The sequence below is a fragment of the Corvus brachyrhynchos genome, unplaced genomic scaffold, assembly GCF_000691975.1.
Source record: "Corvus brachyrhynchos isolate BGI_N302 unplaced genomic scaffold, ASM69197v1 scaffold28, whole genome shotgun sequence".
NCBI lineage: Eukaryota > Metazoa > Chordata > Aves > Passeriformes > Corvidae > Corvus > Corvus brachyrhynchos.
The window spans coordinates 8,421,041-8,446,889 of NW_008246058.1; the positions used below are offsets into that span (position 1 = coordinate 8,421,041).

At 35.1% G+C, this 25,849-nt stretch overlaps 1 protein-coding gene across 2 annotated transcripts in view; it reads left to right on the forward strand.

Annotated features, from left to right (window-relative positions):
• Nucleotides 1–25,849, forward strand: part of CSMD3 (CUB and Sushi multiple domains 3) — a 621,464-nt gene that overhangs the window by 503,766 nt on the left and 91,849 nt on the right. For both annotated transcript variants that reach the window (XM_008642636.2, XM_017746102.1), the window contains 10 exons: nt 528–623; nt 1,492–1,695; nt 4,989–5,113; nt 7,428–7,524; nt 8,451–8,555; nt 13,540–13,658; nt 15,685–15,754; nt 17,936–18,052; nt 23,014–23,223; nt 24,740–24,928. In XM_008642636.2, the coding sequence (XP_008640858.1) occupies nt 528–623; nt 1,492–1,695; nt 4,989–5,113; nt 7,428–7,524; nt 8,451–8,555; nt 13,540–13,658; nt 15,685–15,754; nt 17,936–18,052; nt 23,014–23,223; nt 24,740–24,928 (1,332 nt within the window). The remainder of the gene's footprint in view (nt 1–527; nt 624–1,491; nt 1,696–4,988; nt 5,114–7,427; nt 7,525–8,450; nt 8,556–13,539; nt 13,659–15,684; nt 15,755–17,935; nt 18,053–23,013; nt 23,224–24,739; nt 24,929–25,849) is intronic.

Sequence of the window (25,849 nt, forward strand, 5' to 3'; positions counted from 1 at the left end):
GACTTCTTACACTGTGCCTTTTTGGCTTTAGTGAGTAGTTTGAAATAGCTTGTAGATATTTTAAAGGGAAAGCAAGGTATATTTGTATCAAAGTAAAATTAAGTAGATTAGTTGCATGTTGACTCAATTTAAAGAGGTGGGGGGGTTGGAATTTTTGCTGGTTTTTTTTCAGTTTGGTTTTTGTTTTCTGGGGTTTTTTGGGGGGTGTGTGTGTTGTGGTGTGGTTTGGTTTTTGTTGGGTTTTTTGGTGGTGGTTTGGTTTGGTTTTTTTGCAGGGGTTGGTTGTTTGTTTTTGTTAAAGGAAACAATCAACAAATATTCCTAGTAACTGAGATGAATTTTAACACCTCTTTTCTAGAATGACATAATACTGTCAACATAAAATACTAAAAGTGCATATATCTTGCAAAGTTTCTTGAAGCAGAACAGGGTTTGCAGAGTATTATTTCTAGCTGCAAAGATGTTGACAGGTATTTTCTTTAGTAAAAAGTGGCTATGATAGCTTTGTATTTTCATTGTTTGAGTAGGTGAATCCCTTCCATTGAGCTCGGGGAACCAGATCACAGTCAGATTTACCTCAGTTGGACCAATAACAGCTAAAGGATTTCATTTTGTTTATCAAGGTGAGACAACCTAGAAAAATGTGTACATTTATTCTGTTCATCATAGTTTGTAAATCACCAGAGAGAAACAGACTGAGAATGAAGAGGAAAGTAATAGCCTTTTAACAATAGAACAAGTGTCATTATTTCTACATGTTTTGTAAAATGATAAAACTCTTCTTTTATCTATATTTCAAAGCAGAGATCAAATACTTAAGCATAAGAGGGGTTCCAAATTTAAGAAGACAGTTACACAAAGCTGCTGTTTCTGTTTATTATCTGAATGACAAGTGGTAGATCCATCTGGGTGCTCTAACTGATTTATGTCTCAATTTAAATGTGAATATCTGAAAATGTTATTACCTGTGAGTTTAAAAGGATCTTACTGTTACTAAGATATTTTTCTTGATTTACATTATTTGCCTTTTTATGGGTCAAATGCATAAGTTTTTATATAGCAACACTTGCAGCTGCAATTCATTCTTTCATTACATATAAATCCTCATCTGACAGTCAGAATACACATTTAGAAATCCACATAAGTAAATGTAAACATCTGACACAAAATGTTATTTTGAAACCCTGTATTAGTTGAGTATCTCATGGAAGTATTTCTTGTAAGTGTCATTTTAGAAAGGCTTTCGTGTGGATTTCATGCATTTCTTCCAATCTTGGCAAGTATATCAGTACTATGCTCTCCTAAACAGTAACTCAAACATCAGAAGTGACCAATCTCTATTGTGAAAGTTTATTTGGGGATTATGGAAATATTCTTAACTGGGAAATAGCTGAAGGTTTCTTCCAGACATTTTAAATATTTGTGGTTCGATATCTGTATTCCCTCACCAAATCTAAAATTAAGAATCCACAATTGTTTGTATGTTCACAGCTGTTCCAAGAACAAGTGCAACACAGTGTAGCTCTGTGCCCGAACCAAGATTTGGAAAAAGGATTGGAAATGAATTTGCAGTTGGTTCACTGGTTCTTTTTGAGTGCAATCCAGGCTATATCCTCCATGGGTCAACAGCAATTAGATGTGATACAGTACCAAATGCATTGGCACAATGGAATGATTCACTCCCTACATGTGTTGGTGAGTTCCTAAGGCTTTTTAATAGAAATAATTACTGCTTAAAGTGTAGACCATTGTCTAGTTGAATGTATTTATTCTTTGTCATTGGTATAGTACTTTTTCTTGCTTACTTTAATTTACTGTCACTTTTAGTCAAGGTTAAGTTTTACTCTTCTTTCTATTCTAACCTTTCTATTCCATTTCTATTCTAACCTTGCTGTGACATTTCGCAAGTTTCATGAACATGCTCTGCTGCCATAAATTATGTGATAGCTACTCTTATATTAACATCACTGGGAATTCCTGGCTATCCCCCCTTAATGATGAATCAGAAATATTAGTTTGTGCCCTTACTTCTTGCAAGACTAAGATGATCTTACATTGCAGATCTCTAACAAGATATTGCAAGCTATTAGGAAGAATACTACTATATTAAAGACTTAGAAATAGTTACATTAATATTTCGTTACTTGCCAGGAAAAAGGCAGTAACTTTTCAGATCAGAAAATATACTTTGTCTGATCATAGTCATACAAGATTAAATTCTCAAAATTAAATTCTTAAATTAATGTGCATCCGTTGGCATTTACAAACTGACTTGCACCAACTGGAAATCTAGTAATTGTGATGAAATTCCTCACTTTACTTTTCCTGATAGGGTAAAATGCATTGTGATAATGAATTCAACAGAGTACATAAACAGAGGTTTAGATGAGTTGATGAAAAACAATGAACATATTTTCATTAGGTTTATTTGTCACCTGCCATGCTAACCAGCTGATGGTGCAAGGGAGAGTCTGACTGGTTTTTCGTAAATTAAAAGATTATCTCCAAAATACCAAAATCCTGATAGAGCTCAAGGCTAAGTATCAATGGGGTAATATTGATAAAATACAATTAACGAAGTTTTAAACAAATAATGTTGATTTAGACTGTTTCAGGCATAGCAATAGAACCACAATTTCTGTATCAGTAAGAAGGTGAAGTATACAGTATATAGTATCTAATTTAGTCTCATAGATTACAGTTTAATCAGTAGAATTGTACTACTTTTCCCCTTGAAATACAGTCCCTTTGTTTTTTTCAGATATAACACCTTGGCAAAGTGTTGAAGTCTTTCTTTTGGACATTAATCACAATATATTATTGATAGTTTAATACATGATTTAGTCTATGGAAGAGAAACTTATCTGTCTCTAGACAAGCTGAACTGAGGAAGGGTTACAGGCCACCTTCTGTGTGAAAATCCCTGTGTCAATAAAGGTGATAAAATACATAGGAGGTGAAAATTGCATTAAACTAAATCAGTGTAATAATTGAAGTGGTGGACATGACCATGTTAAATTGCCTTCATTCTAGTGAATGTTTAAATATTACATATTCAGAAAATAGGCATAGAATCATTGAATCATAGAATCATTAAGGTCAGAAAAGACATCCAAGATCATTGAGTTCAACCTTTGACCAAACACACCATGTCAACTACAACACAATACTAAGTGCCACGTCCAGTCTTTTCTTGGACACTTACAGGGATGATGACTCCATCACTTCCCTGGACACCCCATTTGAATGCTTAACCACGCCTCCAGTGAAAAACTTCAACTGATGTCCAGTATGATCCTCCCCTGGCACAGCCTGAGGCAATGTCCTCTTGTCTTACCGCTTGTTGCGTGGGAGAAAAGGCCAACCCCCACGTGGCTACAAACTCCTTTCAGCTTGTAGAGTGAAAAGTCTCCCCAAGCCTTCTCTTCTCCAGGCTGAACAGCCCCAGCTCCCTCAGCCACTCCTCACATGATGTACTCTCTAGAGCTTTCACCAGCTTTGTTGCCCCTCTCTGCACTTGTTCCAGCACCTCAATGTCTTTCTTGTAGTTAGGGGCCCAAAAATTAACACAACACTCAAGGTGCAGCCTGGAATCAACCATTCTGTCTGTTCATCCTTTTATGAGTAATTGTTTAAACACTTTAAGTGACACTAGCTTTTAATTTATCCATGTAGTTCCAAACAGATTCTGTCAATTATATGCCATGCAATACATAGCTACAATATTTCTTATTAAGATAAGTTGCATTATATCGATTTTCTAAATCCTCATATTTGCAGCTCCTGAAATCCCTTCAGAATTTAGCAATGTTGCATAGAAGTGATACATTAGCTTCTAATGGACTTGATAAACCATCTCATCAATCTTTTCCTTCAACTTCTAAAATACCAACAGAATATCTTTGTGCAGATTAAGCTGTAATATTCTTTGTGTCTGTTAGAGCCTCTAATGATATAGACAAGATGCATTCAAGTTGAACATTCAAAAGAGAAACTTGATGGTTCTTAATGTATCTGTCCTGTTTCATGCATAACACTTTTATTAATCTGTAAACACAGATGTGATGAATGTAGTCTTACAAGGATCTTGAAAATTCTTCACTGATGCAATAGATCCACAGACTGTGATGGAATAACTCACACGAGCAGAGAACAGTCAAGGAGTTAAGACTGGTGTTATTAATTATTTAGAGAAGCAATATGAAGAAAGAATGTTACCTTTTTTTTTTTGGCACTTTTTATCTTTTATACTAATACAATCCGTAACTTTTCAAACTTTAAGCCTTTAAAAATGCTTTATTTTTGTAAGACTACTAGGAGACAATGAAATGGATTTAACTTTGTAAAGGTCAAAAACATAAGGGGAATAACAGCATGATTCTGTCAGGTAGGAAACAGACATAATTCTAATTTTCTTCTATTCCTTTTTGGTCAGTTAAAAGAAGAGTTTTGGGATAAAAAATTTTATTTTCCTGAGGTGTCGGTGATTGAGGCACAGACCCAGATCAGCAGGGAATCTGAATTGTTTATTCAAAGAAATGAGCTGGTTTTATACACTTTTCCAAGGCACAGTATTTCCTTACATGGCAATTCTCACTACGTGACCTATCCCATGTCACCACATCAGCAACACCCTTTCTAAATGTCCTTCTATGGGGAGATCACTCTCTGTTCACCCGTCCATCAGCTCCCAGCAGGCTCCTCTTTGTAGGGGTTTGCCGTGTGACACCTCCTTCCTCCAGGGTCCGGTGGAGACAAGCTTCTCTCTGTGCTGCCACGTGCTCCTTTGTGCTGCCATGTGCCTCTGCCGGCATGTCCCACAGCCCAAACCCAATTCTATCCCATCTCTTCCCACACTGAGGCATATATATATTTTTTAATGTAGCATCTATTTAGAAAGTTTTCAGCCATAGTATAAGCTTTTATAATAAGTCTTCTCACTTCTGAAGTTTCATTCTTCTTTTCTTGCCTTATGCATTTCCTTTCAGTGCCCTGTGGTGGTTTTTCAACAAAGCGCAAAGGGACCATTTTATCTCCTGGTTATCCTGAGCCTTATGACAACAATCTGAACTGTGTGTGGAAGATCACAGTACCAGAGGGAGCTGGGATTCAAGTAAGTGCACTTGCTATTTGCTTGCTATCACCATTTAGAACTGTTTTTCCTGATGCAAAAGCTGAAAAGATCATTTGTCTGTACAGTTTTTCTATCTCATTAATGATTCTGAAAGTGGACTTTATTGCACATCTTTTTATTTATGCAATGATTAAAAGTTATAAGATTTTAAAAAATCTTAAAAAATGCACTTTTAGCCTTTTACTTAGAAGAAAATCACCGTAACTTCCAAACATATTTTGATAGATCAGTGACTCCTTATAAGCCAAAGGAAATAGAGAGCCTTCCTAGGAATTCTTTTTTGCTCTCCGCAAATTTATATACCTCCTTTAACAGAGCAAAATTAAGTGAGTTGCTTTCAAGGACAAGTTATATATGTTTTCCTAGAAACTCTGCTATTTACTCTATATTTATGGAAGTTCACTGTGATGTAAAGATGCTTCAGTATGTTTCAACATTTATTCTTTAAAATAGTCTGAGAATTCTCGTTTACTTTCGTAAATTAAGAATTTCATAGAACGCACAGTGGGAAAGTATCCATTAAGCTTAGTCATGTATATCTCTAGAGTTCACTAAAGAAACAGACAGAAATCTTTTTTTTGGAAAGGCAGTTGAGTTTAATAAATTAGGAGTTCTAAGCATCATCTGAACAGATTCCTAGCAAAACGCACATCAAGAAATTATGATAACAAGTTTCCTATGTCTATCCTAGTTCAAAATGTAACTGCTGTAGAAAATGAATAAATAAAGAGCTCAGTTTATGCAGGTAAAGACTTAATAATGAAAATCGGAAAAAATGTAGACAGTTTATTAAAGCTTTTTAATAAATTTCATCACAGAGATTTCAATAATATTTAATAGTCTAAATCAGTTTTGAGATTGGTTTTGAGGAACACTACTTGATTTAAACAGTTGACTAGGACAGCTGACAGGATACTTTGTTCTGTGCATTTCTTATGCTAGGAAGATAGTTCAGAGGATTTAAATAAGGCATTAACTGTCATCCATCCTGACTTAGGCCGTCACTGTTGCTTTTTTGGAAGTGCTTATCTCTTATCACAGGCTGCATTTTTCAGAATCATTAATAAGGTGATTAAATTACTAACTTTGATTTCAATTTAGGTGTTTAATCTTCATGATATTCTTTCGCTCCAGAGTTGTAATAAGAAAAAATATATTTACTGTCTCCAAGTATCTGAAGCTTGCTAACAGTCAGGGCCTCTTCACTGCTTCACTTAAGAAAAAGAAATCCTTTGACTATAGTATCTGACCAATTCCCGCAGAAATAGGTATGGTATTTAAGGCCCCCATCCAAGAAATAGGTAGCCAACAGCCCATGACAACTGAACATTCATTTTATGTAGAACAAGGTCCAAGTAATATATTTCACATAGAAAATGACTGCATTACTTGGTTTTACTGGAACTGGTGTTTATTGCTTCTGTTGAAATGATTCCATTAAAAAAAAAAGAAAAGAATAATTGAGGCAAAAGAAGCATAATTCTCTAACTTAATGACTAAGGCACCCCTTTCTGAGTGTGGTTGGGGTTTCATCATGTCTCTGTCACTCTTTTAAAGCTTTTCAATGAACAGTTAAACAAAAAGCTAGCACCAGAAACTGTTCCCTACAAAACCATAAGAAGAATCTGGTATTTCTCTACTTTGTAAGGTGTGATTTGTGATTTCACTGTATGAGAACAGATATATCCTCCCTCTTACAGTTTATCTCCTTACCACTTTGCATCTCCTTATTGAGTGGAAGAATGTTGTCACCTCTGGAAGAAATGGAGTGACTATTCTGCCATTTGCTTATAGCATGCTAGTGACAGCTCCTTCTGAGGAGATGAGTTGGTGATGAATGTAGCCAAACACAGCAGTTTTCTCTTACCTGGAGGCAGAATTTAAAATGGCAAAATAGATGAATCATCATGCATCCCTGTGGGACTAGTTTAGTGCTGGTGAAACGAGAGAGAAAAAAACTGCCATAATTGAAAATACCGTGTGTCATCTTCTCCTCAATGTCTTCCAAACAAGAGAATCATATTCTATACCCATCTGATTTTCATGGTTGTGTGACTCTTGACAGAGGTAATATGTGGTTGTCACTTCGGGTTACAGGATTTATAGTTTGAATTGGTAATCACATAAAAAACAGTTGCCATTTTATTCACTTCATGATGATTTTCCATTCTCTTTGACGAGAGCAAGGTAACTTTTCATGACTGAAGGCAACAGAGGCTACAATTTAGAGTCATCTTTGAGCTTGAATACAGAGGAGAAGTTTACGTTCTTTACCTCACATTTTTCTTTATAGGTGCAAGTGGTGAGTTTTGCCACAGAACACAACTGGGATTCCTTAGATTTTTATGATGGTGCTGACAACAATGCTCCAAGACTTGGAAGTTATTCAGGTGACTGAGAAGATTTTACAATAAATGGTTCACAGATTCAACTCTTTACCGTAAAGATAGGTCTCTTTCTATGCGTGTAAGCATGCTTGAGCATGGTATGTGTGTTTGTTTCTCCCATAATTAGCAGCAGGTAATATTATTTCTGTTTTAATCAGTTATCATCACTTAGGAGACTTTCATAAACCTGTATATTTTAAAATGTTAGACATGAAATAACTTTCAGAGGATTCCAAACTAGATCTCTCGTAATCCAATCTTTTTTCTCGCACTTGTAGCAGGGTCCAGAAATACAGACCTCAAAAATAGGTATCTCCTAATATTGTACATGACAAAAGGATGCATTCTCTATCCTTATTTTAGAAAAAGAAGACAGCCCTGTTTTTTTTTCCTTACTTTTTCTTGTGGTGTTTTGTTTTTTTTCATTATACTAAAACCATGTGTATGTTAAAAGATCAGAGGCAATCATATTGTCTTGTGCTGAGACACAAATGAATCAATCACATTTCTAACAGTCCTGCAACATATTTTCAGAGCTGCTCGATCTATGTGACTGTTATGTTTAGAATCATTCTGGTTACAGGATTTACTCTTAAGAAAACCCTAGTGAGTATTTCTCCTTTTGTGGATAAAATCAAGTAGCATAAATTTATATTAACCTTTGCTTGTCTGTTGTTCATGTCTCTGATATTGCGGTGCACTGAAAATGTAATCAAACTTTTATAGGGACAGGAGTTTGATAGCATCCATGATGACAGAATATTGTAGAATTGGTTATGTGACCTATCTCCTGTCCCCACCCTCTTCCCCTTTCTTTTTTTTTCTCTCCTTAACTCTGTTTATACACACACAAGAGACACACACACACTTACATGTGCATTTATTTAACTTTCTGTGCACTTCAATAATATTTTTAATTCTCTTTTCAGGAACGACCATACCTCCACTTCTAAACAGCACATCAAATAATCTGTACCTCAATTTTCAGTCTGATATCAGTGTTTCAGCCGCTGGATTTCACCTTGAGTATACAGGTAATTCAGAAATATTCAATTAATAAAGAGCACTTGCTGGTTCCAGACATCAGTTCTACCTAAACTATACAAGAGAGGAATAATTATTCCTATTGCACATAATGAGCTACATACTGTAACTTCAAAGTCATTAGTAAAATCCTCATTTAAATACAAGTGAGCAAATTCAGGCCTTAAAACTGTACTATAAGGACTGTGAAATTTAGTTTGTCTTGCTTTCATCCTCAAGTTGTTTTTGCTCTCTGAAAAACTCGTCTGAACCTACAGTAGCCAGAAATAAATGCAGATATGCTCATGTGACAATCCTAATCCATTGTTTCCAGTGCAAACCTGGTCTCTTCCCATAGATAACACACCTGCAGCTCCACACCCCACCACTTCTTGCCAAAATCTACAAATTATGCTCAATACAGTAATAAATGTGCTATACAGCATGAATGTGTAGGACACAAATACTAGTCACCCTTGGCAAAGAGGAGAGAAGGAATAATCTGAAAACAGCATTTGTGCTTCTTAACTGAGAAATGCCTGCAGGTTGGTGAGAACACTGAATTTTTTCAGACGTTTTTTATTATCGCTGAGTACCTCACTAGTGGAAAAGGCTGCGATTATAAACGTGCTTTCTGTCTGAATGACTTTGTCTCAGCTGACTGACAGGAATTTTGGCAATCACCAGCTGTGCAGCTCCCTCTGCTTATATTGGTTCTGGTGTCTGATCTGCATAATTGTGTCACGGTTATTTCTTGTCAGTTTTACCATATGCAAATCCCATGCTCTGGTTGTCTGATTATCGAGATGGAGAACACAGCCTTGCAAAATTACTGCCTGATCACTTGTCTATAACTAAACATTAATTATAGGTAGAGTTATCCTGCCACTTCTTGAAATGCAGATACTCTCTCAGCTGCTTACAACTTCAGATGGGAAAAAACTGCAGGAAGTTATGAAAATGAAATAAAATGAGGTCGAATCCAATGAAAGTCAAAATGCACCTTTGTATTCCCACACATCCAAATAATATATGTAATATACTGCCCGTATACAGTTTCCACCTTTAAAAAAAGATTCACTGTATACTTTTTAAAGTATTGGTCCATGTCAAGAACAATAGCCAAATATGTGCATATGGATTTCTACAGGGATGTATGTGTGAATCTGTACAAATGTAATATTTTCTATGTGAGTGTATAAACACAAAGTATATGTTGAAAATTTGTGATTCAGGAAATAATACTGATGTCCCTCGTAGATACCCAGTTAACCAGTGGCTCAGTGAAATATGCTGTTTTACAAGATAAATGATTAATTAACTTTTCTTGTGCAAGTGATAAAGATATGTGATTACAACATCATACAGTCTGTGGTGATTTAATCCAGACAGCAGGTAAGCACCATAAAGCTGCTCGCTCACTTCCTTCCCCCCACTCCCAAGGAGGATGGGAAAGAGATTTGGAAAAAAGTCAAATTTGTGGTTTGACATAAAGACAGTTTAATAGGACAGAAAAAGAAGGGGAAATAATAATAATAACATAAATAAATAATAATAATAAAATTAAACAAAACAAAACAAAACTACACAAAAAAACCACAAAGACACCCACCAAAAAACCCAAACAAACAAAAATTAAAAAAAAAAAAAGAAAAACCCAAATTATGCACAATGCAATGTTCACCACACACTGACTGATGCCCAGCCAGTTCACAAGATGCAGCCTCCAGCCAGTTTTCCCCTTAGTTTATATGCTGAGCATGGTGTCATATGGTATGGAATTTCTTCAGTTGGGGTCAGCTGTCCTGAAACCCTATAGTTAATTGCTTAGTCTGGATTTCAAGCCCTAGGCACCAGCTGGTTTAGTCCTTGAATCCATGACTCTTACTCCCCCACTATTCTCCAAGAAAGTCACAGTTTCTATTACCTGTGGAAGTTTTATGATTTTTTTTTCCCATCTGTCATTCAATTGTTTTTCAAGAAGAGACTGTGGAAAATTCTGCATTGGGCTGAATCATGAATTTGAGACTGGAGATTAAGCTAAGGGACAACACTTTGTCATCATTGCTGGACAGGAAGACAACAGAAACTGTACCTTGTGCATCTTTTGGGTTTTTGTCTCTTTCATTTTTGTACAACAAAGAGACTGGATGTGTTCTTGTGATTCCAGAACTCACAAAACTGCTGTATTTGTGAAGAAATTTCTCCAGAAAGAAAGAGATACGAACAGAGTTCACTCTCTTCAGTTGTCCTTGTCATATCTAATTCTCAGACAACAGTCTCTGCTCTAAAAGCTGTGATTATGTTTATCAAGATAGTTAGTAAATGGAAAGTAATGGCCAGATTTTAATGTCAGTGTTTCATAAATTCATTGCATTTCATCAGAGCATATGTTGGCCGAGGACATCATGTGGAGTCAGCTAAATTAAAGTCTTGGTCTTTGAAGTATCAGTGCCTGGTTCTCATGCAAAATCACATCAGAGTTACATATTTATATTAAGCATTTTTCAAGTGAGTTTGCCATAAAGATTATTTTTGTTCAATTTGTAGTGGATCTTCCAAGTCTATTTCACCTATTCTAGGAGACACAAGTCTGAGGGGAAGTGCACCCCATTTGCCAAAATGATTACTTTTTCATCTCAGCAACAATTTTCTATAGGAAGAATTCATTCTGTTTCATTTCCAATATCTCTTTTCATCCCTCATGAATAGTTTTTTTTCCTGTCTACTAGGGATTATCTTTTGAGCTCCTAAAAAATCCAAATGCTTATATAAAAGTAAAAGAAAACAAAAAGAACTTTATTTGTTGAAGAAATATCTTAACACCAAGTAAATGATACTTTGACATAAGGGTATAAGTGTTCCTGTTCTGAAGCTGAGTAGTGTTCTTATCTGTAATGTTTTTTCTAGCAAATTTTTACTTCTCTGTTGAATCCTTAAGTTGTTATTGTATCCATAACATTCATTTTGTGTATTCCAATGGTACCTTAAATACAAAAATATATTACATTGAAAATATATTACATCACCTGAAGTTTGTCAACAAAGAACACCACAGAATGGCTTGTTAAACACTTCCATAATGTTTATATGTTTTATACCACTATAAAAATTTTAATTTATTCCTCATTTTCTCTAATTAAAGTTTTGTATTATCCAAAATTTCATTGGTAGTATTTTGTATTGAGCATCACAGGAGCTGCTGGAGAAGGGCAAGGCAGCATCAAATAGCTTCTTTTTCCTTATATACAATTCTTCTTATCTGAAAATTGGAAGGTACAGAATGAATGCATATGTTAAAATCTTTATTGCCATTGGTTATGAAAGTTTAAGAATCTAACACATTTTACTGTGAGAGTAGTATAATGTAGTTCAAGAAACTATTCATGCACCACAAATAAATCAATAATGAACAGACTGTCTTTATTAATACATTTATGAATACCTTTAAGACCTGAGTAAATATCATGACACTCCAGAGACACAAGTTCTGAACTAGTCCTCAGCTGGGAAGGTGTCAAAATTTGTTTCAGTTTCTTGAAAGATATTTTAGATGTTCAGACTGTATTTTTTTCCCAAATATTATTTTATTAATTGAAGTGAGAGACAGTAGGATGAATACCTGTGAATGTGGTTTGGGCTGCTAAGGTACCCTGAGAAAGGCATTTAAATGAACTCATTTCACTTTGCATGGCCTGAGTATTCACATAGCTAGGTTATGCATCTCAGCCGAAGGTTCAGTAATTGGAAACTGAAGCCTACTAATTCTTTGTTTAACTGTTCAAAACAGATTATAAGCAATCATCTGTGTAAGCCAAGCACACTTGTTATTTTGCATCTTCTGTACTTTTTACATGAACTGGATCACACTCTAACTGTTTGAAATGTAAAAAGTGGATCTAAGTCCATCAGCCATTTTCAAAACAGGTTCTTTGCTCTTCTCTAGTTTGAGAACAGAAAATAGAATTTGAAAGCTAAAAATTTTTGTTAGCTTTTGTCTTTAATATTGTATAAAAATGCACTATTTTAAGAGTCTTCAAATAGTAGTTTTCGCTGAGTGAGAATCTTACATGAAGTGACCAGTTACATATAGTAAGTTTTAAAACATGCAGACTTTGATAATATTCTGAGGTACTAGGAGGCCATAATTGAATCCCAGTCAAATGTTTCCCTATTGTCCTGTGTACTGATGCCCAGTTGTGTAACAGACCTGACTTCACAACTAGGGTGCAATTCTTACAGTAGGCAAAGAAAGCAACTCAGCTGACTATGCTTAATGTTACACACATTCTTACATTCCTGGATCTTCCTTCCTAGATGCAAGGAAAAGAAAATTCTTTATCTTTTTGATGACCATGGAAAAAAGCATGTGGTCTCTTGGGAAACTGGCTTCTATTGCAATCAGAAATTCAATATATAAGTGTTATAGCTGTGTAGATACTTCTTTAAACATAGAAGATTAGATGAAATCTGATGCAAATATATATTCTGTGTGTGTATATATGTGTACCTGAATGAAAGACTTGAGTCAGACCTGTGAAGGATGGAATGCAGGAGAGTACTTTTACTTGTACTGTTTTTCCTGTGTTTTCCACTTATATTTCAGCCAGCCTCCCCTGTAACACATGCTGGTAAAGGATAGTGGAGGTGCTCCCAGTCTGAATTATGTGGCTGTAATTAGGAGTGAGAGTGGATGTAGAAATGAATGAGTCTGTGCCAGGAGATAGTGGAATTTTAGAATTGAGAGTGCAGATTGGGAAGTGTTTGTTGCCACACTGATTCTTTTCCTTTACTCAGGAAAGAAGATTTTATTTTCTGTTTATATACAGTTGTTCCAAAATAATATGTCACTTGTCCACTGACAACTGCTGATTCCCAAGAGTTCCCTAACACTTATCAATACAATGTGCCTATGTGCAATGTATGCAGTTCTGTCTGAACCTAAAATCTGGTTTTATGTTCATTAGAATGACTAAACTTCTCTATGTTTCTCAGCTATAGGTTTGGACTCTTGTCCTGAACCGCAGACCCCAAGTAATGGAATCAAAATTGGAGACAGATACATGGTTGGAGATGTGGTGTCTTTCCAGTGTGACCAGGGTTATTCTCTTCAGGTGAGCCAAGTTTCCAATTTCAAATGGTGCCTTTCAGTTTGTTAACATGGTTATGTTTGGGTCTCTCAATGCAAAATGGACACTGAACTCTTCAGGAATTATGAACACATGATAGGTTTGCAGGACTGTTTATTTTTCTGCCAGACAATAAATTAGAAATTATCCAAATATTCCATCAGAAGTGTGTGCCTTGGTGCTTCCTCTGCATTAGTGATTATAGGTTGTTATCTATTGTTGATGGCATCTTTGGTATTCAGAGCTGAACCAAGAAGTGTTGGCAAATTAAGTTAAAATCACTTGATGAAGAATTAACAATAGTTCTCTATGCACAGGAGGAAAAAGAAAGTAAGTAAAGAGGGGGACTAAAAACAAACAAAGGGAAAGACATAATTGCTTTTCTTAGAAAATCAGATAGTTGTTTTCTTTCAGCAATTTCTTGGGTCTTTTTCTCCAAAATATTTATCAAATAGGGGTGAATTTTTGCAATCTGTAAATTTGCAATGTCCTTACATTAGCAATAGGTATATCCAGGGGAAATGCAGTGATTTTAAATCACCAGTAGGAACTTCTCTGCCTATAGGAAAGATCTGGAAAATATTTTCAAAAACTTGTACAGTTATTCCATAGAATCAGATCCAAAACTGAGTAGTGTTTTCACTTGAGACTGCTCAAAAAGACTCTGCAGATTCTACAGTCTTTCATTTATCTAGCACTTTGAGAGACAAAAGGACAGAAAATAATCACATTAACCAAGCACTCTAAAAAGAAAAGTCTTAAAAGAAGAAAATAATTTCTATGTAACAGCACATGATTAACTGCTCATGGAGTTATGTATACCTTTGGAGGAATATAGCAAAATATGCCAGAATGACCAAATACCATTAATATTAGTCTCACCTGTGACACCTGTTGATGAGTGTCAGACTAATTAAATGAAATTTAAAAATGCTAATAATTTCAAATATTTATTTCATATAATTCTGTGAAAACCTAGATACTAGGTTCATATGCACTGCATCAAAAATAGAAATCGAATTATATTCTTTGAAAAAAAAAGCCTAGTTTATGTATAGTGATAGAAACAAAATAGTTGTCTGCTTCCAGATTTCAACTGATGTTTGGCTTTGGGACCTGTATCCCAATTTCCCCTTCAAGACAGAATTCCTAGTCATGCCTGCAAATTTGTTGCATTTCAAGTATGGATGAAATACATGTTCTGTGCTTGCAGCTCTGAGAATGACTATTGAAGTTTTCTTCTAATATTGCCTGATTTTAACTGGTCACTCTAGGAAACAACATGACACATATTTTTTGCTTCTTTGCTTTAATTTCCAACTTATATACAAGTGTGTGAACAGATAAGCCACAGTAAATGGCTGAAATAAAGAAAATACAAAATATAGAAAATAAAAAACTTAAGAGCATAGACTGTGCAAACACACATGTAAAGTTTCTTCCCTCCCCTATGGTTTTTCTGGCTTATGCAAGTCTGACTAGATGGTTTTGGAAGATATCCCAAGTACCATTTTCTCTTAAGATTTTCCTTTTGTTTGCTTTCTCTGGAAGACAATTACAATTACATGAGGCCAATGAACACAGAGGGTGTCTCTATTAAGAATTTAAGATGTAAAGTCAGCACTTACATAATTTGTATATTATGTATAGTTTTATCATGTTCAACAAATGATGTAAATCCATGCTATGTAAACATTGTTTCAGTTAGACCTGTAGGTTCCAGACCCTTGGTTTATACTGAAGCATGCATAGAATTCAGCTGGATTCTGCTATACTGTAAGAAATAATTTTAATGGCATAGACACCATCATCTAGTGGGCTAACAGACACAGTCTTCTCTGCTATATTGAAGACATGATACAATTCAAGGTGTACAATGTAATTACTATACCTTTCTGGTTTTGTATATTTTGATGATGTTTTAAATTACACATTCTTTTTGTTGAAATACTAATGTTGTGCTGTATACTGTATATTTTTATATGAATTAGCAAATATTGTGTCATTTTAGGGACATTCACATATCACTTGTATGCCTGGACCAGTAAGAAGATGGAATTATCCTATTCCAATATGTTTAGGTATGTTCAGCATACATCATTTTTCTTAAACATGTCAGAATGAGAAAACCGGAGAACTCTAATAGACACATGTCGTGGAAAGAATTGGGAGAACTGGAGGAACTTAATTAAATGTGAAAATGGTCGAATTAAATTAAAGATTTTCAAAGGTTCCTGCACATTATGTTGGCAAATCTTTTCTGAAGTGTCCAAGCAGTAAAAGAAAGACGTATGTTGTCCCTTTCAACCCAAACTGTTCCATGATATGATTCTATATGTTCTAGTCAGAAAATATCATCAATTCATTATCAGGGATGACACCTCCAGAGACCCTTGCAACACAACTAATTTATTTAGGACTCATTTCCCCAGAAGAGAATTGACAATTGTAGAAGATACTAAAATAGAAAAAACATTACATTTTCATCTCTAATGAGTTCAACATAAGCATGTCTACTAAATTTCAGAAGATACATTATTTTTCAAGGTAAATTATATATATTTCTATAAAATTATTGGAAAAAGCACTGAAAACCTGTCAGAAACCAAAATGAAACCTCTGAAGTGCAGTTAAATATACTCTTTTTATATGATGAATAAATGTGAGTAATGTAAAACTCCTTCTAGTTGTAATCTCTTTCACTGAATGGAAATGCCTTTTTGTTTGGGTTCTCTAACACTAAAAGTTATCAGGATTTGTAATCTTGAATATAGGGAAAGCAGGATGCTTCAGATCTCATTAAAGATTTTTTTGCTTTGCTTTTCTTCAAAACAGTTAATATATATCCTCCTGAGCTGCCTCACATAATCCTGTTCTTAATCCTGTGGGGTGTTAAAAAGCTCCTATGAAGTACTGAGCTCCTTCAGCTTAGAATTTATAAATATTCAACAAGAATTTTTTCAGGAGTTAGTCTTCAGTTTTTGTCATTATGCATTAACATATGGTTAGGAAGTCTGATATAATTGCACTGCTCTTGGTAAATTCTGAAGATAAAGATGCTGTGCTAAAATTTTAGAGGATTTTTTTTTTTCCTTTTATTTTTCCTTCTTTTTTGCAAGTAATGATTTTTACTTGTGTTTCAAATGATGTAGCAAATTTTACTGGAACAAAAGTGCTAAACAAAATTCTGTTTATCATAATTACCATCTTTAAATGTAATATGGAAGTCTGAGTAATTTTTTTTACTGATGTCATGCCTGAAAATAAAAATAAAATTAAGAAATGAATTTAGCTTAATTTCTGGAAGTATATGTATGTGTACTTTTCTAAGTTTGTTTATTTTAACTCATTTTTAGAACAACAGGATACAACTGCAGTTTTTAAATGGCCTCTTGAAACACTTTGAGTACAGAGTCTTTTTATAATAGATTATCTTATGTTATTCAGATGCTCCTTTACAAACTGATGCAGAATTGTCTCAGTGCTGATATAAGCTGATGCGTGCTGCTTGCCTCTCACAAGAGCAGTTCTTGTAGACAGGTTACAGAGTAAAAGTTAGGGGAAAAAAGCTTGGGAAAGGTCTGGAGCACACGTCTTACGAAGAGCAGCTGAGGGAGCTGGGGGTGTTTGGCCTGGAGAAAAGGAGGTTCAGGGAGGTTATCACTCTCTACAACTCTCTGAAAGGAGGCTGTAGCAAGGTGTGGGTTGGTCTCTTCTCCTGGGCAACAAGTGACAGGATGAGAGGTCAGAGTCTCAAGATGCACCTGGGGAGGTCCAGGTTGGACATCAGGAAGAATCTCTTTATGGAAAGGGTAGTCAGGAATTTCAGATCATTTCTTCACAGAATGGGCTGCCCACGACGTGGTGGAGTCAGCATCCCTGTGGATATTCAAGTGGCTGGATGTGGAATTTAGTGCCATAGTCTAATTGGCAAGGTAGTGATCGATCAGAGGTTGGACTCAATGGTCTTGGAGGTCTTTTCCAATATAAATGATTCTGTGATTCTATGATTTGTTCTATTTTGGGTGTGTGTATCCCCCAAGTTAAAATCTACTCAATTCAGAATTGATACAAGTTTTTAAAGTGCTTACTTTTAAATTACTTTCTTACAGATATTTAGTGGTAAAGGTATGTTTGTTTATTTTTTTTAAATATAGCCTTAGGTATTATTATATTATTAATGCTATAAGGATCTTCAGTGTTCTGGATTAATTTTTACCTCAATTCACTCCTCTTAAAATTGTTTTTGCTTTTTTTTTTAGCACAATGTGGTGGTACCATGTCAGACTTCAGTGGAGTGATACTCAGTCCGGGGTTTCCTGGCAACTATCCTAGCAGTTTGGATTGCACATGGACAATAAAACTGCCTGTTGGGTTTGGTATGTGCTCTTTTATGGATTTAAAATTGTTTTTTTTATTGGTGCAAAACACTGAACATAGATTTTAAAATATTGTTAATCTTTATCCTAGCAAAAAACCAAAAGTAATTATAATTCCTTTGAAGAAGTTAACAAAACCTTAAAAGAAGGATACAGAATAGAAAAGCTACAAGGTTCTTGGTTTTTCATTTAATATATGCCACAATTTTCTGATAAAGGTGTAACTGTCTAATTAGAATTAAGCACAATTTTCTAACTTAACCGGATTGATTTCTCTTTTTGTTAAGTCATAAACCCAACAAAAATAAATGTTTTATTAATATTTTACACCAAGTCAATTTAGAAGTTCAAGTTACATTTTAATTAATTATTTTATCATTAAACTTCTTTGCATATCCCAGGTGAAAATCACATCTGCATAGAAATGTTCTTTGAAAGGAAATGTAGAAGCCTGCCACCTAAAGTTGTCAAACTTCCCACTCAAGTAAAATTGTCAATAACACTGGACCAAGCCCATGACTGGTGGAACCTTCTCATTGGGGCTGCTACTCACCTAGTCAGTTCCCAGCCTGTAAAAGATAACGATGTTGTACTCCAGATGTAGAATTTTGAACCTCTCCTTGTGCAAACGTTATTTACTCTGTCCTTAAATTTTTTAGTGTTCTTCAGACAAAAATTGTGCCATTTAGGACATCATCCACAAGCCCTAGTTTAGTATCCTCCACACATTTGTTGAGGATGCATTCTCATTTTCCAAGTCTCTTCTGAAGGAATAAAACTGTAAGCTCCCATAGCAACCCACATAACATTGTGCTTGTTACTGGCTGCCAGCAATTGAATGGCTGATTATCACCCTTGGAGCTTCAAAGTTATGTTAATTTTTAACCGACTTCCTTTCCATTCATCAAGCTCATGTATGTTCAGCTTCCAGATGAGAATGTTATAGACCTAGTCAAAAGCCAAAGCAGAGTGAAAGTATATTATATACACTTTTCTCCCTTTGTCAATTTAATAAAAGAAGGATATAATGTTTGATTAGCTGTTATTTTCTGTTAGTAAATCCATGTTGGCTGCTCCCAAGTGTCTTTTTGTCTTTTTTATGTTTGGAAATTGCCTCCAATTAACTAAATTCCATAATTTTTCCAAGTACTGCAGCAAACTTTAGTTCCATTTCCCAGGTTCTCTTTGTTGTCTTAAAGGTGAATATATATTCAGACTTTTTCAAGTCACTAGAACTTCTCTTATTTCACCATGATTTTGTATAGGTATTATCAGCATTTTAATTACATTGGCTAACCCCTTGAGCAACTTTGGGTGGATCCTATACATATTTTATTGTGAAATCTTAATTCAAAGCTAGCCAGTAGAGCTGTCCTATCTAATTTGTTAACTTGTTGCACGTTTTTAGGAGCATGTGCACTTGGATTTTTTTCTTTATATGCTAGTTGAATGGTGTGCTGGTTTTCTTAGACAGGCCCCGTTGTTTTCTATTTTATACTTGCCATCTTCTGTCATACTCTTTACTTGATGGTACAGAATTTCTGGATCTTCCAGAGTGAGTGTGGAATCTCAAATAGTGTTCTCTTCTGCAGGAGTTCAGATTCTTTCCCTCTTCTTTTAAAATCAATTCTGTGGTATTTTTTATTAGAAATTCCATAGCCTAGTTCACTTATGATTTAAATGAAAGCCAATTGTTCTGCATGGGTTGTTTATATTGAAAAATATTAAACGTTCTGTAACATTGACATAACCGGATATATCTGGGGAAATACATTATATTAGAATAGGGATTTCTATATAGAACCCAATTTGTTTGTGTGCATTTTATTCAAAACACACAAGATTACAGTCAATAATTGTTTTTTTCTTTTTGTCTTAGTGTTTTATAGAAATAACATAGACACTTTAACTCTGCCACTACCTGAGTTTTTAGACAGCCTGATGGGACAATTTATAGTGCTTCATTACTAGTCATAATCCAGTCTAGAATCTCAAATAGATTTCTGCTCATTAAGTTATCAAAAAAAAGTTGTAGCAGTAGTAGGTGCATTAATCCTGGGTCAAATCTGCAAGAGAAAAGGATGTTCATAGCTATAAGGGAACAGGATACTTTGACAGATGGTTCCAAAGACATCTGCTAATAAAGAAGAAATAATAAAAATATGGAATATTGGTTACATTTCAAATTTAATAAAATGGTGTGTTCAACTGCATGCAGAACCTGCTGTCTTTTTATCCCAAATACATTGCAATCTGCCTCTTCCCTCAGTTTACTGCTATCCTGTCTCCATTCCCGTACTGACTCCTTACCCCATTTTCTATGCTTGCATTCTGTCAGGCTTATGTGTCCAATAATTCCAACTTAGCTCCTTAGACTGCTATTTACAGTTTACATTATTAACATACTGTTTAGTTTGACTTGTATTAGGCAGGAGATTCAGCTACTGAAGTTTTGGAAACAGTTTCTTGGATAAGTAAGTTTAACTCCATCAAAATCCATAGTTTGAACTACTTTGTACTAACTGAAGGTTATTCACTGGATTTATGAATTGTTTTCCAGGAAAACTAAATGTTTAATTTTCTATAAGAAAACTAAGACTGCACAGATTGAAACATGCTTGACATTTTTCTAAGTGAGATACGTTTGAAACTAAATTGAATATTAAAATAAAATTTCACTGTAAAAAATGAAAAATATGACATTTGAAGAAGTGATGGCTAAAACTGGTTTTAGTGATGCTGTGACTGATCTGGTGGAGGCACTTAAATCCAATTCTTTTGTGTAGTAAATAGAAAAACTCAAGAAGACTTATCATGGGAACCTTGTATAGACTTTCACTTGTTTAACTCTTTTTAGGAAGTCTTTCTCCCAATTATAAGTTACAGATCATAAGCTTCTCCACTGTATATTAGCTAATGGTGTAATGTAAACCAATGACACTGTGTTGATTTGCATATATAAATATATTAAATGCTCTTTCAAGCAGGGTCTCCAAACTGCAAAAAGTCATAGAAAAAAATATCAGTCTAACAAGCTGAAGTCCCAGACAAATAGAGGCAGGTGCTACTGGTGGAGCAAGGGATGAATACTTCGGAAGATTGATATAGTTCAGAAACTTGAAGAGAAAGACAGTACGATAGAGAGAGCAGGATGATCAACAAAAATATATTTCTACATTTGTATCAAAGGAAGTTGGTGAAAGAGGAAAAAACTGACAGCAAGGTCATGTGAGCTGGCAGTTATTAATGACAGCTTAAACTTTGGGCAACTGTATGGTTCAGAGCATCAAATGAAAGGCCAAAATATCATGATAGAGAAAAAGCAAAGTTTGAATATAACATGATTCTCTGTGTAGGAAGTATTTGGAAGGCTGACAAAGTCAAGAATGACACTTCCAAGAAAAAGCTTTCTTATCACTTAGAGTGTATTCAGATAAAGCAAGACAGAAATTATCAGGGTAACAAGTAATTTATTTATGCACCTAACTTACTTATAAAATGTTTCATGCTTCAGAAAATCATTCATAAACTTTACATGGTATCTGGGGGGAAGTCCTAAAAGACAGTGACAAACACTATTTAGGTATTACAGTTTAGGAGTTACAGAACTATTAATGACTTTCAATAATTTATCTGTGGGCCGGTTTGGCCAAATTTAGAGATATATCCTCTGAGAGAAGGCAGGTCACCACCCCTCCCCCACCAGGTTCAGGAAAAATAAATTTTCCTCGAAGGAAAGTGAAGGAGATAAAAACTATTTATTTAACAAACACACAGGAAAAGGATAATAATGCTAAATGCTTAAATCTTTCCCTGTGGGGGAAAAACCTGGGAAAGTGTTAGAGTCCTCCCTTTGGCATCCTCAGAGCTGGGACTTGGCCCAGGGCCGGCCCTCTGCGCTTGGTGGAAAGTTCTCCCGATGTGTTCTGATGTTGAAGCAGTCCAACAGAAAAGGGAGAAAATCCGAAATGTGAGGGAAGGAAAAAAGTTCAACTCTCAGTCTCTCTCCAGAGAAAAAGAAACTGAACAACTCGCCAAAACCTGACTGGAAAACAGCAAGCCGGGTTCTTCCTCCCTCCCCCTGCAGCAGCTGGAAAAAAAAGTCGCTATCTCTGTATGACCTTGAACAAGCTGCAAACTGCTTTGAAAAAGTTTTGCTCAGTTTTTCCTTTCCCCTCTCAGGCTCAGTTTAAAGGCATAGAAAGGCACAAAAATTAATTTCTGGGCATAGGGCAGCAATATGGGATACACATCATAAAGTCACCCCAAGACAATCTGAAATTACATCTTTTATTTTCAGTTTTACATGAAAATGTGTTGATTGTCTTTGCCAGAAATACCAGTAGGACTCAATTGTCTTTCTAATGAAACTACTGCATTATCATGCCATAGTTGCAATAGATCCAGACAAAATACACATTTTACTTTGTTGTAACTTATATACAAATATGTATAAACAGGAAAATGTTTAAGAGCCTCCAACTATTCAGTGATGATAATTTTCTTCTTATGCCAAATAATTTTTGTAATACATCACCTGGTCAGGAGAAATAACTTGGAAATGGATATTAAGCTGCCTTGCTATTCCTTACTGAACCAAAAAATCAGAAATTTCTGTCACCAAGGCCATCGTATACCACAGTGTGTGTGTGCAGCACTTACTCACATGTACTCTGCTTTCACAAGTCCTTGGTGTACCAGCAGAGGCTCTGTCTGCCTGATATCCTGAGCTGGGCCCAAGGCCTTTCTGCTCACCCACTATTCCAATTTAAAGTTTGCTAGCAGATGATAGATGTGCAGCCCCACACACATCAGGACTGGGGGATATACAGACACTTGCCAGATAGCACGTGGATTTCCACCGGGTTATCTTCTGCTGTTATAAGTGCAAGATGTACACACTTTATTTTCCCTCCTGGTTTTGGTACTGGTGGTGTTTATTTAGTGACTGTGTTTTTCAGGTGTCCATTTGCAATTTTTGAATTTCTCAACGGAGACCATACACGATTACTTAGAAGTTAGGAGTGGATCCACAGAAACTAGCACTGTTATTGGGAGACTAAGTGGCCCCCAGCTACCAGCCTCTCTGTTCAGCACAACTCATGAAACCAGCTTATACTTTCACAGTGATTACTCACAGAACAAACAAGGATTTCATATTGTATATCAAGGTGAGATTTGGACATTCTTATGAGAGAACTAGGTGCCTGTTAAAGATATTATGGAGTTTTGGGGATTCCTAAAAATAAATATGAAAGACTTTATGTGTTTCAGTCCGAAGGTTTAAACACTGAGATAAAACAGAAGAATGAAGAAAGTTAAGCTGAAAAAAGCAAATTAATTGCATATTTTCTTTAAAATCAGGTCAAATGTCAACAAACAGATAATTGCCAATATCTGAAGTTGATTGGCATATTAATTTACATTGCACGCCTTTACAAAGGAAGCATCTCTATTCTATGTTTGAAAGCATGCTAGAATTTTAATTTTGTGTAATGGGTTCTGGAAAGGATAGATCTAAATACTGTTTTGTATTACTGGATCAATGTAGGCTTGTGCAATTTAATGCCAACCCAAAAATCTCAAAATCCCTTTTATTTCCTAGTTCACCATTTCCCTGAAGGTTCTTGTTCTTTTGTACCCAAGTAGGTCATGCTGACCTGGTGAAGATCACGAGATCATAGTTCTATTTATAGAATTGCATATTCATTTAAAAGGGATTAGACCACCACTGTTCATGAAAAAAAGGTCAAATGTGTATTTTAAACTAGACACGTTTTCATTATATGAATAACACCTAAGAGTGATTTTTAAAGAGTTTTTTCTTTAGAGCAGTCTCCTATTACTCTTTTAATAGTAACAAATCCAAATTGATTTGAACTCTTTGTAACATTCTGAAAGTGAGCCACTGTAAAAAGAATTAGCTTTTAAAGAAAAAGTCAATTTGTGGCTTAAACTGCTAAGGACAGTAAAAACGTAAGACTATATACTCTTAATAGTAACAGTAATAATTTTTGAGATGCTGTCATTTGTCAAAATGCTGGAAAGTTCTTTTGTCAATTATTAATTTGTCAATTTGTCAAGCTGTCATTTGTCAAAATGCTGGAAAGTTCTTTTCTGTGTTTTAACCACATAAGACAGAACTGATTCTTTCAAGCATACACAACATGATATTCTTATACTGCAGACTGTGCACAGCTTATTTGTTCTCACATCAGTAATGAGAAGACAATGCTTCAAATCATCGTGGAAAAAATCACCAAGATGTGTGAGAAAGGCTTGTTTTCAACTCTTGTTCACTAGAAAGTCTTTGATATTCTAATTCATTATAGAGCCTTTTAATTTTTCTGGGAAAAAACAAATAAAAGTATAGACATGTTTATTTCTCATTTTCCTTAAACATAAGGATGTAAAACCTGACAACTCCTATTGGATCAGAAAAGCACTTCATCTAGCTCGCTATCTTCAAACGGCAAAAGGAAAAGTTATTTAGCAGCACAGAAGCGTAGCTGGTTTCACTGTACTTCTCCAGGTGTAGGATCAATGATTTGATCATCACCATCATGGAACTTTAGTTCCCAACATATGGGCTAGCCATGACTTTTAATTTTATTCTAATTAAAAGCTCTTATTTTTGAGATAATAAGAATTTGTATTTTACTAATTTTTCCACCGTTATTATTTCAGCATATCAGCTACAAAGCTGTCCTGATCCTCGACCATTTCGTAATGGTTTTGTTATTGGACATGACTTTACTGTAGGACAAACTATTTCATTTGAGTGTTTTCCTGGCTACACGTTAATTGGAAATTCAGCTCTGACTTGTCTTCATGGCATCAGCCGCAATTGGAATCATCCTCTCCCCAGATGTGAAGGTATGTTCCAGGTGACCTATAAACCCTTCATTATTTGAAAGTCTTTCTAAGACTGTTAACTGAAGTAATTTCAGCTTTTTGATTTTTAGAGGCCTGTATTTTTACAGTGTGGTCTTTGCAAAGGAAGTATTCAATTTTGCACATTAAAATTTTAGCAGAGAAGCTGAAATGCTTTGTAATATGAAATCTCTAAAAAATTATCTGAGAAAATAAGTTTGCTTTTGGTAGGTTAGGCTTAAAGTCTGGATTGTGGAGACCCATGCTGCTTTTAATCTGGGTGAGGCAATGCAGTAAAAGCTGAATTAGGAAAGCTGAATTAGGAAAAAAGGCTTCAAAAATTGAATTTACAAATTATGGCCACTTGTGTTCTGTCTTGTCAGTTAGAAAGAAGTGGTAAAGGTGGTCTAGAGTGAAATTATCCTCCAGCCAGTGCTCTGTGAAATCATTTGTACATATGTATTTTCTGAATTGGATTTTTTTTTAATTACTTTTTTTTTTTATTTTACATTTTTTTTTCACTTGTGCTTGAAACAAATAAGAAGGTTCAAGGAACTGTGACTTGCACACAGCTTAAATTTGCAGGAGACAGAATGACTGTGTCTGCTGTTTCTGTAGAAGTGTTTATCTCATCCCTAGCTATGCTGAAAGAAACCTGTTTCTAAGCAGCAGGCCAAAGAAGGTTAGTCCTGCAGTTAATGGCCTCACTTCCCTCTATATTAAATGGTAAAACTCATCATTGAGAATGCGATCCTCAATACTGAGTATGCAGGAGAGAAATGCCTAAATAAAAACCCCTAGCAACAACACCCCACTCCCAAAAAAACTGCTAAACCAAAAGCAACCACACAAACAGAAAATAAAAAGATTCTCTATTTTCTGGATTTCTGTATATTTTACACCATATAACCAGGTTTAGGTACT